General features: G+C 40.6%; 1 protein-coding gene across 1 annotated transcript in view; it reads left to right on the forward strand.

Annotated features, from left to right (window-relative positions):
• dnah5 (dynein, axonemal, heavy chain 5) overlaps nucleotides 1-16298 on the forward strand; it is a 231485-nt gene that overhangs the window by 159672 nt on the left and 55515 nt on the right. Inside the window, exons 73-75 of the mRNA XM_061951064.1 lie at nucleotides 10892-11074; nucleotides 15456-15560; nucleotides 15869-16007. Coding sequence (XP_061807048.1) covers nucleotides 10892-11074; nucleotides 15456-15560; nucleotides 15869-16007 — 427 coding nt within the window. The remainder of the gene's footprint in view (nucleotides 1-10891; nucleotides 11075-15455; nucleotides 15561-15868; nucleotides 16008-16298) is intronic.

Consider the following 16298-nt stretch of genomic DNA (forward strand, 5'->3'; position numbering starts at 1 on the left):
GAGTTCTTTCTCTTATTAGCCATAAAATATATTATCTGCCCTCTTAAGTAAGCCTTAAGGGCCTCCCAAACAGTTGCAACTGAAACATCTGTGGTCATGTTTATTTCCAAAAATAGAGAGATTTGTTCTGATAAAAAAAGTACAAAATTTTCATCTGCTAATAATAGAGAGTTAAACCTCCAATTTCTTCTAATTGTCCTTGATTCAGGCAAATTCAGCTTCAATAAAAGGGGAGCATGGTCAGATATTAGTATAGTTTGATACTCACAAGAACTTATGTAGGGAGTTAATTTATTGTCAGTGAAAAAATAGTCACACTAGAAACTCTAATGTTACATTTGTTCCCCAAATATTTGAAGCCAAATCAATATTTTCTGAAAAAAATGGTTTGCTCTGCTTTGTGTGACTTTTGTGGTGCCCTCACAGAATGGTACTAGTAATTGCAAATAGGGAAAAGTGTGATGATAACCACAAAACCAGAAATGGTTAAAGGGACCCATAATGAATTTCGTATTTTCTGACTTATACATGTTGTTACAATGTTGGATACTTGTGGTAAACAATGCAAACGTATAAAATCATAAGGTTCATGCATGCCGCGAGCTTTCACAGTTTTGGATGCCTCTGTTTGTGGTGTTTGGCAGTCTGACTACGTTGTGACATCATAGTGAGGTGGATGCATTTTAGAAATTATGGGCCTGATCTACTAAAATATTTGCATGTGTTAAAACACATGCAAACTTGATACCACACGCAAAACTCATCTACTAAATGTGTGCATAAGGAATCACATCTCTTTATTGAGCTTCTTCATGAATATGCAAAACATATGCTGATCATCAGAACGCCCGCAATATTGGCGTTGCAAATATAATTGTTTTGCATGTGCTGTTCAATTCATCAAGAATACAACTCAACTGCGAACGCTATTTTACGTCTTTATTCAGCACGTCTGAAAAGTATGCGCAAACAGTTACACACAAGGCTGTGAGAAAGGAGGATATTGCACAGCAGCTTTGTCCTGCATATGCTTGTCAACATATATGGACTGTCAAAAATTCAAATATCAGACATGTTGTCTATACAGCAATATTATTTTATAATTGTACAGCTGTTGGGTGACTTATGGGGCTGATTAAAACACATTTAATTGACACGTTTTTTTGTCTGCTGGTGTTTTTTTTATAAAGAATACATGATTATTAATAACGTATCTCCTATGTGAAAAAAAATTCTCCCAATATCCTTTTTTTTTTGCATATTTCTTTCACATACGCAGTCAATGCCGCAGCCTCTCCCATTCATGCACCTTCATGTGCAAAAAATAAAATAAAAAAGTAGTTTCAATGTAGATACATTGCAGGACTTCTTCTAAAATGCCCATAGAAAAGTTGTCCATGTGTGTTACTTATTTGAAAACATAGCAAAACTCCACAGGTAGGAGCATGATAACATAATTATGCAGTAAATGATTGAGTGCCTCTTTGGTGAAGCCCTGTTTAGTACACGCAAAAACCTAATTTAAATAAGACGGTCTGCACCATTTCTCATTTGCACACAGTCGTAGTAGATCACACTCACCACGCCCACTAATAGTACCCGTTAGTAGATCAGGCCCCAAGTAAAGCTCTCAGTCAGGCTATGAGAAAACCCACAACAAAGTTAGGATAAAGCATTATGTTTATCTAATCTCGGTATGAGCATAAGAACACTGACATACAGCATGTAGTGACATAATTGCTGGTAAAAGCAACTTTTTATATGCACTCTCTGAATTGCTCGGTGCGTGTGCAGGTGTACCTAATGTTGTGACCAGGTCAATGTATATAATGTTTATAGAATTCACATTTTACCGTGTCAGAAAAAAAAATGTTGGTGACTACTTCAAGGTATATAGTTAAACAGTGTACATTTTCAAAAAATGCATTCTGATACTTCTAAAGAGGTTGGGGCGTGGTTTAATTTTCAATCTTGAAACGCCTGCAGAATCGAACATCTTGCAGACAGACTCAAAAAACGGTTTACAAAAGTGATGCAAAATTAATGTATGCAAAATTTGCACACAAGTATAAGCAATACATATTATTAGACTATAGATATAGATTAAAATCATCATAGGTAGAGATGGGATTTGATCCGATTTTTCTGATTCCGATTTCATTTTTGGTTCTGCTTAATGATTCGGTTCTTTAACCGATTCCTTTTTTGGAAAAAAGAGCGCAAAAAGGTGGATTAGCATCAATTTTGTTAAGTTTAGACAAAAAGACGACACGCAACATGCCTTACAAAGCAACAGTGAGGTCTTAAGAGATACAGCATAGAAAGAAATAACTTATTTTAAATAAATATAAGAAAACAATATTATTCCGTAAAGTTTAACAAAATAAAGCATACGTGGAAATGACACAAGAATGTAACATTTAGTAACATTTTCAAAATGTTTAAGAATTTTTGTCATCTCCTTTCAAATTATATTGGTGAAACTCAAAACATTTGAATACTGTGCAAAGGTTTGTTTACATTTACAAGGTGAAACTAATATATGATATTGGCTCATAACATGCAACTTAAGATATTTCAAGCCTTGATATAATTTTAATTATTATGGCTTACAGCTTATGAAAATCTCTGAAAATGTAGATTTTCAAAAACTGTAAGCTATAATCGTGAAAATGATAATAAAGGACTGACATACAATACCTCACTTTACATGCAATGATTTAATATCAACAAGCGGTAGAAAATGGATGGATATTAGTGTTACATTCGAAGTTGAATTGCTGACATGTCTGGACTTTTACACAATATTCAAATTGTTTGAGTTTCACCTGTGTAATGGAAATTACATGCAACTTTTCTCTAACTCCAACTGAACATTCACCTATCGAAAATCAGGAGTGTCTACTGTGGCAAACGGGTGCTGTGACCACAAACTTAGTCACTGCTCGGTGACATTCGCCTATCTTGGACTGAGTGTACACTTCCCTGCCGCGGTGAAAGGAAAGGAGTACCGTAGACGAGAACAAGAGCTATTACTTCTCGCCTCGGAACCAGTCAGAATCGGTCTCTCGTCATGCTCATCTAAATGAGAAGGCATTCATTTCTATTTCTACGTTACTGCTGCTGGGATGTGATCGGAGCGGTTCAAAATGCAATATCCATTTATCGATTGTCAGGCTTGGACGGAGGAAGGGACTCAGATGCAGAGAGGTGATTCCAAATAAAGCTTTTATTTTGAAATACTCTTTAAGCCTCCAGAGCCGAGTAAATTCAATTACTATGAATTACAAAAATACTATTGACAAAATGTTCCAAAAGGGAAAAACCGAAAATCACTCCAAAAAAAGGAGGAATACAAAAATAAGGACGATATAATTAGCACCGTATATGTTATCAAAAACTTTAACAAAAAACGCTCAGCGGGCTTAATTTGACGGGTTTCACTCGGCTGACGTGGAAGGTTGGGTATACACGCAGGGATCGGGGCAGACGGAGTCGTACAGCAGAGGGTCCGATGACTTTGGTGATAGAGTATGGACCTATGAATCGTGGTGCAAGTTTCTTGGATGGTACTTTGAGTCGCATGTCTTTGATCGAGAGCCATACTCTATGCCCTGGCTGATATGCAGGAGCGGGTTTCCTTTTACGATCCGCTGTCTTCTTCATCCGGTCTCTTTGTCGGATCAGCACCTGACGAGCTGCTGCCCAGATGCGTCGGCAGCGTCGGACCAGGGCATGCGCCGAGGGGACCGATACTTCCGGCTCATTGTCTGGAAAGACTGGAGGTTGGAAACCATAAGCGGTTTTAAACGGAGAGAACCCTGTGGAAGATGTAGGTAGTGCATTGTGAGCATACTCAACCCAGACCAGGTGTTTACTCCATGTAGAGGGATTCTGGGACACCAGGCACCGGAGGTTGGTTTCCAGTATCTGGTTGAGGCGTTCGGTCTGGCCGTTGGCCTCCGGGTGATAGCCTGAGGTCAGGCTGGCCTTAGCTCCGATGAGTCTGCAGAAATCCCTCCAAAACCGTGATACAAACTGGGGCCCCCGGTCAGAGACAATGTCTTTCGGGAAGCCGTGAATCTTGAAAACATTGTCCATCATGATTTCTGCCGTCTCCTTGGCGGAGGGCAACTTAGGCAAAGCAATGAATCTCACCATTTTGGTGAAACGGTCCACCACAGTTAGGATAGTGGTGTTACCTTGAGAGACCGGGAGCCCCGTGACGAAGTCCATGGAGATGTCGGACCACGGTCTGGAGGGAATAGGTAGGGGCTGCATCAAACCCATACGGGACCCGGATGATGTCTTGTTCCGAGCGCAGACCGAACATGCCTCCACATACTCCCGAACCTCCGGTTCCATGGATGGCCACCAAAATCGCCGAGAGATGGCGAACATCGTTCTCCGCACTCCCGGGTGGCATGAAAGCGGGGAGGTGTGAGCCCAATGGATCACCTGTGAGCGCAACCCAGTCGGAACAAACAAGCGATTACCTGGGCACCCACTAGGTGGCGGGGTTCCACCATTTGCCTGCTTCACCTCATCTTCTATTTGCCAGGTAACCACTCCAACCACACGGGACAGTGGAAGGATAGTTTCTGGTTCCTTGGCAACAAGCTCGGGGTCGAAGCGTCGAGACAGGATGTCTGGCTTGACGTTTTGAGACCCCGGCCTGTAAGAGAGAGCGAAAGAGAAACGGTTAAAAAAAAGTGCCCACCTGGCCTGGCGAGAGTTGAGTCTTTTAGCCTTCTTTATGTATTCTAGATTTTTATGGTCTGTCCAGACAATGAACGGAAGATCGGCCCCCTCAAGCCAGTGTCTCCATTCTTCAAGGGCGAGTTTGACCGCCAACAACTCACGGTTGCCGACATCATAGTTCTTCTCTGCCTTGGACAGACGTTTAGATAGGAAGGCACAGGGATGCATCTTGCCATCCTTCTCAGATCGTTGTGATAAGATGGCTCCGACTCCTTCGTTGGAGGCGTCCACCTCCACCACAAATTGGCGTTGCGGGTCTGGCATGGTGAGAATAGGAGCCGAAGTGAAACGCTGTTTTAGGTTCTGGAATGCCTTTTCAGCTTCTGGAGTCCATTGGAATTGTACCTGAGTGGAAGTGAGAGCATGCAGAGGGGCCGCTATAGTGCTAAAACCTCTAATAAACCTCCTGTAGAAATTAGCAAATCCTAGGAACTGCTGAATCTTAGCCGGATCCATCTGGACCTTTCCCGGAGCTACTATAAAACCCAAGAAGGAGATAGTATTAACATGAAATTCACTCTTTTCAGCTTTGACATATAGTTGATTTTCTAGTAGTCTTTTAAGGACCCTAGTCACGTGCACTTGGTGGGTATCAATATCTGGTGAATAAATTAAAATGTCATCTAGGTATACATACACAAATTGATCAAGGAAGTCTCTGAGTACATCATTTATCATAGTTTGAAAAACAGCGGGTGCATTGGTGAGTCCGAATGGCATGACCAGATATTCATAATGTCCACTGGGAGTATTAAATCCAGTTTTCCACTCATCCCCCTCCCTTATACGAATCAGGTGATAGGCATTACGTAGATCAAGTTTGGTAAATACCTTAGCTTGTTGGATTTGGTCAAATACTGATGTCATGAGAGGAAGAGGGTACCGTTTTTTTATGGTGATGTCGTTGAGTGGACTGTAATCGATGCACGGTCTCAAGGATCCATCCTTTTTGCCCACAAAGAAGAAACCGGAACCCGCTGGTGATGAGGAAGGACGGATCAGCCCCGCTTTTAATGAGGCTGTGAGGTATTCCTTCATGGCCGTCCTCTCTGGACCGGAAACAGAATACAGACGACCTTTGGGTATGTTGGATCCTGAGATCAAGTCAATGGCGCAGTCGTATGGACGGTGTGGAGGAAGAGACATGGCTTTGGTTTTGCTGAAGACTTCTTGTAGCTGGTGGTAGCATGGGGGTACGGATTTCAAGTCCGGGTACTCTGATTCTGTGGTGGGGTTTGCAGAGAACAGGTTGAGTTGCGCTTCACTTTTTTTGTGTGTAGCGCCTAAAAAACAGTCATTAATACAGTCCTTTCCCCATGCTTTAATTTCACCTGTCCTCCAGTCTATCTGGGGGTTGTGTTGAAAAAGCCAAGGTAGTCCCAAAATCAAAGTGTGTGAGGCGGCTTTGAATAGATATAAGCGAATCTTTTCTTCATGGTCTTTAATATTTATGCGGATGAGTTCTGTGGCATGAGTAATTACAAACAGTTCCTTCCCATCAAGAGCTTTAGCTCTAATTGGTCGAGCTAATGGTTCAGCTTTGATCCCTAATTTTGCAGCCAAAGACCAGTCCATCAAACTCTCGTCTGCCCCTGAGTCAATGAGTGCCCCAATGTTTGTGACTGTGTGATGTTTTACCTGAATCCTGGTGAGGGTACGCTTATTAGGAGTAGAAGTAGTTGGTAGACTCACTCCTATGGGTCGTTTAATTGGACAGGTGGCGACGAGGTGACCCGGTTCCCCGCAGTAGAAACACCTTCCTTCTAGCTGTTGTCTTTGGCGTTCCTCCTGTGTCAGCCGCGCTCTCCCCAGCTGCATGGGATCCTCACCTTCCATCAGGGGGCTGGAACGACTCGACCCAGGTGGAGTGGTGTAGAAATCCGGTCCGTGTTGCGTCTGGTAATGTGCCGCTCCTCCCGTGGTGGAGGTTCGTGCGCTCCGATGTCGTCTGAGCTGCGTGAGTCTGTTGTCGGTACGGACGGCGAGCGCAATAAGCGCGTCCAACCCAGCAGGTAAGTCTAGTGGGACAAGTAGATCTTGAATAGGGACGGCCAGTCCTTTCAAAAAAGTGTCATAAAGAGCAGCGGAGTTCCACCCGCTCTCTGCCGATAGCGTGCGGAATCGGATGGCATAATCACAAACCGAGTCTCGACCTTGCCTCAGTCTGCTCAGCTCCTGTGCCTTCTCTCGGTTGTCGGTGACAGGATCAAATGTCATTCGTAGTGCAGTCTGGAAATCCGTGAGTGAGTAGCATACCGCTGAACCTCGGCCCCATTCGGCGGAAGCCCAGGCCTTGGCTCTACCCGTCAAGTGAGACATCATAAAAGCAATCTTCGCTCTCTCAGTGGGGAAGGCGTGAGGATTAAATTCGAAATGAATTGAACAGTCTATCATAAATGATTTGCTTTGTCCTGTTTCACCTGAATATGATGCTGGAGGTGCCAATTTACTTCCGGCTCCGGCGAATGACGTAGGCGGTGGTTGGACAGGTACGGGTGCCGATGCGGCGGATTACGGAATCCGCATGGCCATCTCCTGCAGCTGGGTGGTTAGTCGGGCCATATGCTCGGCCATAGCCGTCTGGAAACCCTCTTGGCGTGAGAGGCGTGTTTCCTGATCCTGTATGGCGGCGGAAAAATGTCCTTTCTCTGCTGAGTCCATACTGGCCAGATTGTAATGTCAGGCTTGGACGGAGGAAGGGACTCAGATGCAGAGAGGTGATTCCAAATAAAGCTTTTATTTTGAAATACTCTTTAAGCCTCCAGAGCCGAGTAAATTCAATTACTATGAATTACAAAAATACTATTGACAAAATGTTCCAAAAGGGAAAAACCGAAAATCACTCCAAAAAAAGGAGGAATACAAAAATAAGGACGATATAATTAGCACCGTATCTGTTATCAAAAACTTTAACAAAAAACGCTCCAAACAGGAGGAAGAAAATAAAGACTATAAAACTTAACTACTCTAATCAATGTAAACAAAAAATCACTCAACAAACTTTGAGGAAAAAATCTTTAAGGAAAAATAATAACTCACCACTGCGGTAGAAAAAGGTAGGATAACAAAAGTCGCTCTGAGGGAGGAAAAAAGTCAATTCAAAATTACAGCGTGGGATATTCTGGGAGCAAGGACGTAGACGTGAGACAAGGCAAGGCATGGACATGAACAGGGACATGGAACGCAAGACAGGCACGAAAGCTCGAGACAATCTGGCACAGAACAAGGGGAGGCTTGGGCTTATAAAGAACATGAGGGTAATGGGAAACAGGTGGAAACAATCAAGGGTCAGGAATGACGTCAGACTGGTGACACAAGAGGAAGGACCCGTGATCTGAAACAAGAGGAGTTGCTTTTCAAAATAAAACATGTAAATCACAAGACAGAAAAAACCAAGACAAGACTTCCCTCACCGCGGTGTGACATCGATATTGCATTCTCGGTGTTCAAATGTTCAGCATATTGCTTTTATGTCCTCCTTTTGATGAAATAGCAACCCTGCAATTATTACAAGTTGCGATGTTAGGGATGGGCACCGAATCCTGTACTTTTTTGGCACCGACCAAATCCCTCCGGTCCTACCGGGCACCGCTTCACGTAAAATCCAATGCCATGGTACCTGGGTTGGACGTGACGTACCATCCAGCAGCAGAGTTAGCCGGCTCTAACTAGGGATGTAGCTGTAAACGGTAACAATTAAAGCTGCAGTAAAACTTTTGACGGTAAGTATTACAATTTTAAATTAAGTTGATGAACATACCATGATTGATAATCGAACTTTGATTAACTCACATCTGACTGGCACTAGCTCAGTATATCAAATGCAAACATGAAAATAAGATACATTATTGTCCTTCCCCAATTAGAAACAACATACCTCAATCTAAACTTAAATGAACACATTGTTGTCCGAGCGACTAAGATTTTCAATTGTACACAATGAACAGACAAACTGTGCTGTTATGGCACAGAATGATCGATCGGAGAAATGCGAAACGGCGGTACCTTTATGGTGCGTTCAATTCTGCTGAAAAGAGTAGTACAACCAAAGAGAAGAAAGCCCACCAGAACAATAATACATTTTATTTGTAACATACTTTTCAATTAAATACATCTTAAACTGCTAAAGTACAAACCAATATAAAAAAAAAAAAAAGTTTAGCCATCAAAACAGATAAAATACGAGGACTCAAACACTATCAGTAAAACATAAACACAACACATGCAAAATAGTGGATTTTATAACAATATGTGTATTTAAGCTATTTAAAAACAATATAAAAATTACAGTGTGTGTGTATATAAGTACTTTTTTAAAATCAATATTGCGATTATAATAATGGTGTTAATTTTGGTCACAATAACCGTAATACAAATTTTCATATCGTTACATCCTTAATACTAAATAGTGTATTTTATAACAGTATATGTATTTAAGTTATTCAAAAACAATATAAAACTTTAAGTGTGTGTGTATAAGTACTTTTTTTAAAACAATATTGCGATTATAATAACGGTGCTAATTTTGGTCACAATAACCGTAATACACATCACTCTGGCAGCACTGAGAGTGGACTCGGCCAAAGTGCCTTAGGTAATGTTGCAATATTCAATGACAACAAAGAAACTGACTCAGAAATGTAATAATAAAACATTATATTGCAAATGGACAGAAGTAAATAAATACATTAAAAATAAAACAAAAATAATTAGATTTTATTACTAAAAACAATGTATACACACACAAAAATACCAACAATTAGTACCGTTGAGTACCGGTATCGATTTTCAGGTACTGGTAATCGGTACCGTATTGGGTCAAATGTGAAATATACCCCTCCCTAAGCTCTGTTGCAATCTTTTCTTGTAAAATGTAGCCAAAGTTTGAAATGTTCAAGCCGCCTGGGCGCCATGTTGCTGTCTGACATCACTATGCACATTGCTTAATGACATACTTGCCAACCCTCCCGAATTTTCCGGGAGACTCCAGAATTTCAGTGCCTCTCCCGAAAATCTCCTGGGACAACCATTCTCCCGAATTTCTCCCGATTTCCATCCGGACAACTATATTGTGGGCGTGCCTTAAAGGCACTGCCTTTAGCGCCGTCTCTCACCTGAAAAGGAGACTATTATATATGTCTCCGTTATCCATAGGTCTATCTATAACCTATCTATATAAGTAGGCAGGCACGGAGCTATTTCTCAGCATGTGTTTATACCAGCCGGCACGTTAATACAGTGACACACAACATCCAGATTCCCATCATGCATTGCTTCAAAACTAAGGCAAGTAGTAATGTCCAAAATTTCTAGCCGGACAAACAATATTGGGAGCGTGCCTTAAAGGCACTGCCTTTAGCGTCCTCTCACCTGAAAAGGAGACTATTATATATGTCTCCGTTATCCATAAGTTTATCTATAACCCATAACACGGTGGCCGAATGGATGTTGTCACTCATGAACGGTCAGAGAAGCACAAAGCGGCGGCAACGCAGTATTATGGGCAACCTTGCAAGCAACATCCCGTTCTCATTTGCGGATGTTTTCAACAAATCCGTGAAGGATATGTTCCCGGATTCAGAGATCGCTCGCCAGTACTCAAATGGCAGAACAAAGGCTACTCAAATAGTGAAAGGTAAGTGTTATTTTTTTTAAGTAAGCAGCAAGTACAGTACAGTTCAGTTTGTATTATATATATATATATATATAAGAAATACTTTAATTTCAGTGAATTCTAGCTATAAATATACTCCTCCCCCTTAACCCCGCCCCCCGGCCCCTAGCCCGCCCACCCCCACTCCCCAATCTCCCGAATTCGGAGGTCTCAAGGTTGACAAGTATGCTTAATGACATCATGCCCGCCTGCAGGAATCGTTAAGGGAATCGTTTGAAAAATTGACAGGCAATGACAAATAATTAATACACTGGGAACCGTTTCTGAACAAGAACCGGTTTTCAATTCCAATCCCTAATCATATGTCCACTTTATTTCAATCCACATTTTTCATTACCGTTAATTACATATAAAATACACACACATCATTTTATCAAGCAAATGTTGAGCCTGCAAATTTTTATGACATTTTGACGCAGTAGTATGCTGTTGTGGATGTCATCTGCTTTTCTGCAGGTGAAAATTGGGGACAAAGAGGTGGACGTCATGAAGGGCTTCAGACTGTATGTAACCACCAAGATGCCTAATCCAGCATACACACCTGAGATCAGCGCCCGCACCTCCATTATTGACTTCACTGTAACGATCAGAGGACTAGAGGACCAGCTTCTGGGCCGAGTCATCCTCAAAGAAAAACAGGTGACTAATTTTAACATAAACATTACATTTCTATGATATGCTTTGTAAATTTGTTGTATTGGGTTTATTACTTATTTAGTAAGATTGCATCTTTTGAATGAGCACAATAGAGTGCGCAATCAATTTAGCGCACGGGTGCCCTTTTTCAGCAGGCGAGCTACTTATCAAATGACCAAGTTGAGGTGAAATATATACCGTATTTTTCGGACAAATAGTCGCAGTTTTTTTCATAGTTTGGCCAGGGGTGCGACTTATACTCAGGAGCGATTTATGTGTGAAATTATTAACAGATTACCGTAAAATATCAAACAATATTATTTAGCTCATTCACGTAAGAGACTAGATGTATAAGATTTCATGGGATTTAGCGATTAGGAGTGACAGATTGTTTGGTAAACGTATAGCATGTTCTATATGTTATAGTTATTTGAATGACTCTTACCATAATATGTTACGTTAACATACCAGGCACGTTCTCAGTTGGTTATTTATGCGTCATATAAAGTACACTTATTCAGCCTGTTGTTCACTATTTTAAATTGCCTTTCAAATGTCTATTCTTGGTGTTGGGTTTTATCAAATACATTTCCCCAAAAAATGCGACTTATACTCCAGTGCGACTTATATATGTTTTTTTCCTTCTTTATTATGCATTTTCGGCCGGTGCGACTTATACTCCGGAGCGACTTATACTCCGAAAAATACGGTACATAAAATTAGGGATGTGAATCTTCGGTTACATATTTCTTGATTTAAAACAATTCTTGATTCAAAACACATACTTTTAAATAACATTGGGTGCCAATTCTATGACTAACTACATACCTCTATAACAATGATAAACAGCTGTGATAAAATTCTATATTACTTAAAAGTAAACTGGTATCGTTTGCTTTAAGTGAACGTGAACGAACTCCAGCAGATTAGGATACCCCCCAAATAGTGAGGCCAGAATTAGGAGCAGCACAGCAGGGGCCCTGCACATCAAAAACTTTTTGGTGATAGAGTAAAACTACTGAGAGTTGAAACAATTAGCCTACTTGTTCATTCATTTATTGTCTGTAACATTACCTTTGCCAGGCGCTAGCTGTCATCTAGTCAAGTCAAGTCGCCAGTTGATTATAGAGCAGTGGTTCTTAACCTTGTTGGAGGTACGGAACCCCACCAGTTTCATATGCGCATTCACCGAACCCTTCTTTAGTGAAAAATAAAATGTTGGTTTTTTTCAAATTCAAGACAACGTTATGTGTTTTTGGTAACACTTTAGTATTGGGAACATATTCTAAGTAACAAAGACTTAATTTAGAGTTATTTGGTTAGAGTTAGAGGGTTATGGCCAGGGTTAGAGGGTTAGGGTTATAATAAGGCCATGCCGAATAAGGCTCTAATAATTACTTAATAATGACTTGTTAAGAGCCAATATGTTACTAATTTGCATGTTAATAAGCAACTAATTAATGGTGAATATGTTCCCCATACTAAAGTGTTACCATGTTTTATTACTGGTGCACAAAATGAACCGTGCATGAACATCACCTTGTTCAAAGAACAAAACCAACACAGTGCATAAACTCACAACAAATTACACACCTGCAAATCAGTGTGACATCTGCTGTTCAATGTGGTCTTGTAAAATGTTTAAAAATGGGATATTTGAAGAGCCCAAATGGAAAAAAGTTACACATTCAAATATATGTTGCTTGTTTTTACAGCAATTTAAATTAGTAATGATAGCTGACAACAACAAATAAAGAGACTATTTAGAATTTGGGACTTTTTACACTTGGGGTGTTTAGCAAACTGAAACTAGTCAGCTAAGCCGACAATTGGACTTCCAGGACCTCTTTGGCAAATTTGCTAACAAAAAGGCCTGACGTTGGGCTTTCTGATGAGACAGTGAAATAAACAAGCCAATTTAAACTTTAATTGAGATTAGATGAGGCTTGTTGTGGTTTTTCACATTTGTTTTATAACAATATTCCACACGCTCTTTGTTTTACTTTATCTTGAGCTCGAACACTTTGTTTTTTTTGGCATATCAGTGCTTGATTGAAGTAATTGTAAAACTAACTATTAGTTGAGTGGTTAATTGAAAATGTACTTGCAATCAGAGGTGTAATAACATGTAAAATCAATGAAATGAGAATAAGACTAATAATACCTAATTTACATAATAATACTCTGACTTAAGTCGGTAATCATAAAAAAGGAAACATTGGTGTATTACACCAGGCACCGTCAAGAACACTGGCAAATAACAAAATTGAAGGTGACAATGAATGGGGTGGAGAGGTGTTCTGTTAATGTCTAGTCCTCATCGTTATCTGCTCCTCAACGCTACTTAACATGCGCACAAACACAAATGTTTCAAATATTTGCCTGGAACAAAAAGCAGCTGCCTCGTGTACAAGAAGGTAGTGATTTTAAATGATGTTTCTTTCATTGTATCTTCTGAACAGTAAGCATGTCGACAAGTACAGCGCGGCAAAGCTACTGGCAGTTTTTTTTGAGGATGTAGTCAAATTCGACAGAACAGGGGCCCACACCGATATTCTTTCAGAAGGCCCAGAATTTGTAGCAACAGCCCTGGGCACACCCTCCGCGGCAATCGACCTAATGGGGACCCCTAATTTAGCGTGTCTCTGTTCATGTATATGCAGAATATTTACTGATGATCACAAAACCCGCAATAGTAGTAGGAGGTTGCACAAATAATCATTTAGCACACACAATGTGATTCATCAAGACTGAGAATATTCTGCAGCCGCTGTTTTGCGTCTACATTTCGCACATCTGGAATGTACGTGTTAACTGGTACAGTAACGCACAAATGGCAGTGAGAAAGCTGGTCGTGCAGTAATGACAGATGATTGAGAGAGAAAATTCTGTCTGTGTGCATTTCAACATATTTGGACTGTCATCAATCAAACTATTATACATATATTCTTTTAAAAAAAACATTTTATCATTTTATAACTCCTGGATAACTTGAGGGGCTGAATAAAACAAATGCAATAGGGAAGTCAGCACCACTTTCGCACTTATTATCAATTGTACACACATTCAGAGTAGATAATCCGCAACACACCCACTAATTACTAGTACCGTATTTTTTGGAGTATAAGTCGCTCCGGAGTATAAGTCGCACCGGCCGAAAATGCATAATAAAGAAGGAAAAAAACATATATAAGTCGCACTGGAGTATAAGTCGCATTTTTTGGGGAAAATCTATTTGATAAAACCCAACACCAAGAATAGACATTTGAAAGGCAATTTAAAATAAATAAAAAATAGTGAACAACAGGCTGAATAAGTGAGGCATAAATAACCAACTGAGAACGTGCCTGGTATGTTAACGTAACATTATGGTAAGAGTCATTCAAATAACTATAACATATAGAACATGCTATATGTTTACCAAACAATCTGTCACTCCTAATCGCTAAATCCCATGAAATTTTATACGTCTAGTCTCTTACGTGAATGAGCTAAATAATACTATTTGATATTTTACGCTAATGTGTTAATAATTTCACACTAAGTTGCTCCTGAGTATAAGTCGCACCCCCGGCCAAACTATGAAAAAAACTGTGACTTATAGTCCGAAAAATACGGTACACACTATTAACAGGTGTTATTTGGATCTGAGTAGATCAGGTCTTTAGTGTTTACATGTATATTTATTGGCTTTTAAAACAATGCACACACTAAAATTAATCCTTTGATGGTACTTTTATACCAATTTATATATTATGGACAGTTGCTGTATATGCTGCATTGTTGTTTAATCTCATGTTGCATCAGCTGGTAAAGTAAAAGTAAAGGCCGATGATGCCAAGATACAGTAAGAAGGGGATTCATATGGCCCCAATTGTCGCAGTTTACCTGACACATGAAACATGACAAATTGGGTGGGGGACAGGGAGGAGGGCGGGGGGGGCAGGGGGGCACTATTCACTTTAGCTGCCAAACAGCAGTAGAGTGTTGAATATCTTAATTAAAATGTGTTTTGTGGCAATTCCAACTTTGACCACAGCGTCAGTTGCTATGTAGGGTGGCGCTTTTCATAATTTTCAGCAGACTGTATTGCAAAATGATTAACCCCTCCCCACCTTCCTCTCAAGTGAGATGCACCCGGCCATATGAATCATTCCCTACTGTAGAATGGAACATTTATGAATGGCCATCATTAAGCAACTAATAATGGAAGGGCAACTAGGCAGTATTGTCGTCTACTAAAAAAAGACAGAATACTCTCAAATAAAATTCATAAAATGGATTTGTTTAATGGTATACAGCTCATTCATGCGTGCAACATCTACATCCTTACATCCGCTATACAGTATGTATATATGTACTATCAGTGATTTATTTCTTGCAGGAACTGGAAAAGGAGAGGACAAACCTCTTGGAGGATGTTACATCAAACAAGAGGAAGATAAAGGAGCTTGAGGACAACCTCTTGTGCCGACTGACTAGCACCCAGGCAAGGAGCTTTACCCCCCAGCCTCTGACAACATTAGGCAGCAATTGAAAAGCCATTTTGACCATTTCCTGCCCCAACATTATGATTAAAAGCAACGCATGATTCAATGTATGACTGTGATTGCTGTTGATGGGGTTTTATTTTTGTACTCGAAATCAAAGAGCGTTGCAATTATAAAGAAACATGAACAGTTTTTGTGCTCGCATGATGATTAAATGTTGACCTCTAACATCTACTCCGGGCTCATTTAAACGCACATGTTGGCTTCAATTTCCTGACTGTCACAAATACTGTGTTTCTATTTGCAGGGCTCACTGGTTGATGATGAGAGTCTGATTGCTGTTCTCGCCAACACTAAGTGCACAGCTGAAGAGGTCAATCAGAAACTACAGATTGCAGCTGACACTGAGGTCCAAATCAATGCTGCCAGGGAGGAATATCGACCCGGTAGGTCATAGCAGAATTTACATCCTGAGGAGCAACTATTCTTGTCTTTGAATGTGTTACCGCCAGTTTTCCCATCTAGATCCTTTACCCTGTGGGTTAGAAGGGATTTTCTATAGCTTGTGCAGGATCAAGGGGAAGCTGGAGCCCTGGCCCACCCATTCTAGTTGTGGCAAAGCAGGGGAAGTGTGTCTTCCTTAGGCGCAGAGCTGTCCAGATGCCGTGTTTATGTGTGAAGTGCAACCAAGATTGGCCTGGTGTTAGAACCGGAGGCGGGGAGCATCCAAGACTGAT

Source organism: Nerophis lumbriciformis, linkage group LG04 (assembly GCF_033978685.3).
Source record: "Nerophis lumbriciformis linkage group LG04, RoL_Nlum_v2.1, whole genome shotgun sequence".
Classification (NCBI taxonomy): Eukaryota; Metazoa; Chordata; class Actinopteri; order Syngnathiformes; family Syngnathidae; genus Nerophis; species Nerophis lumbriciformis.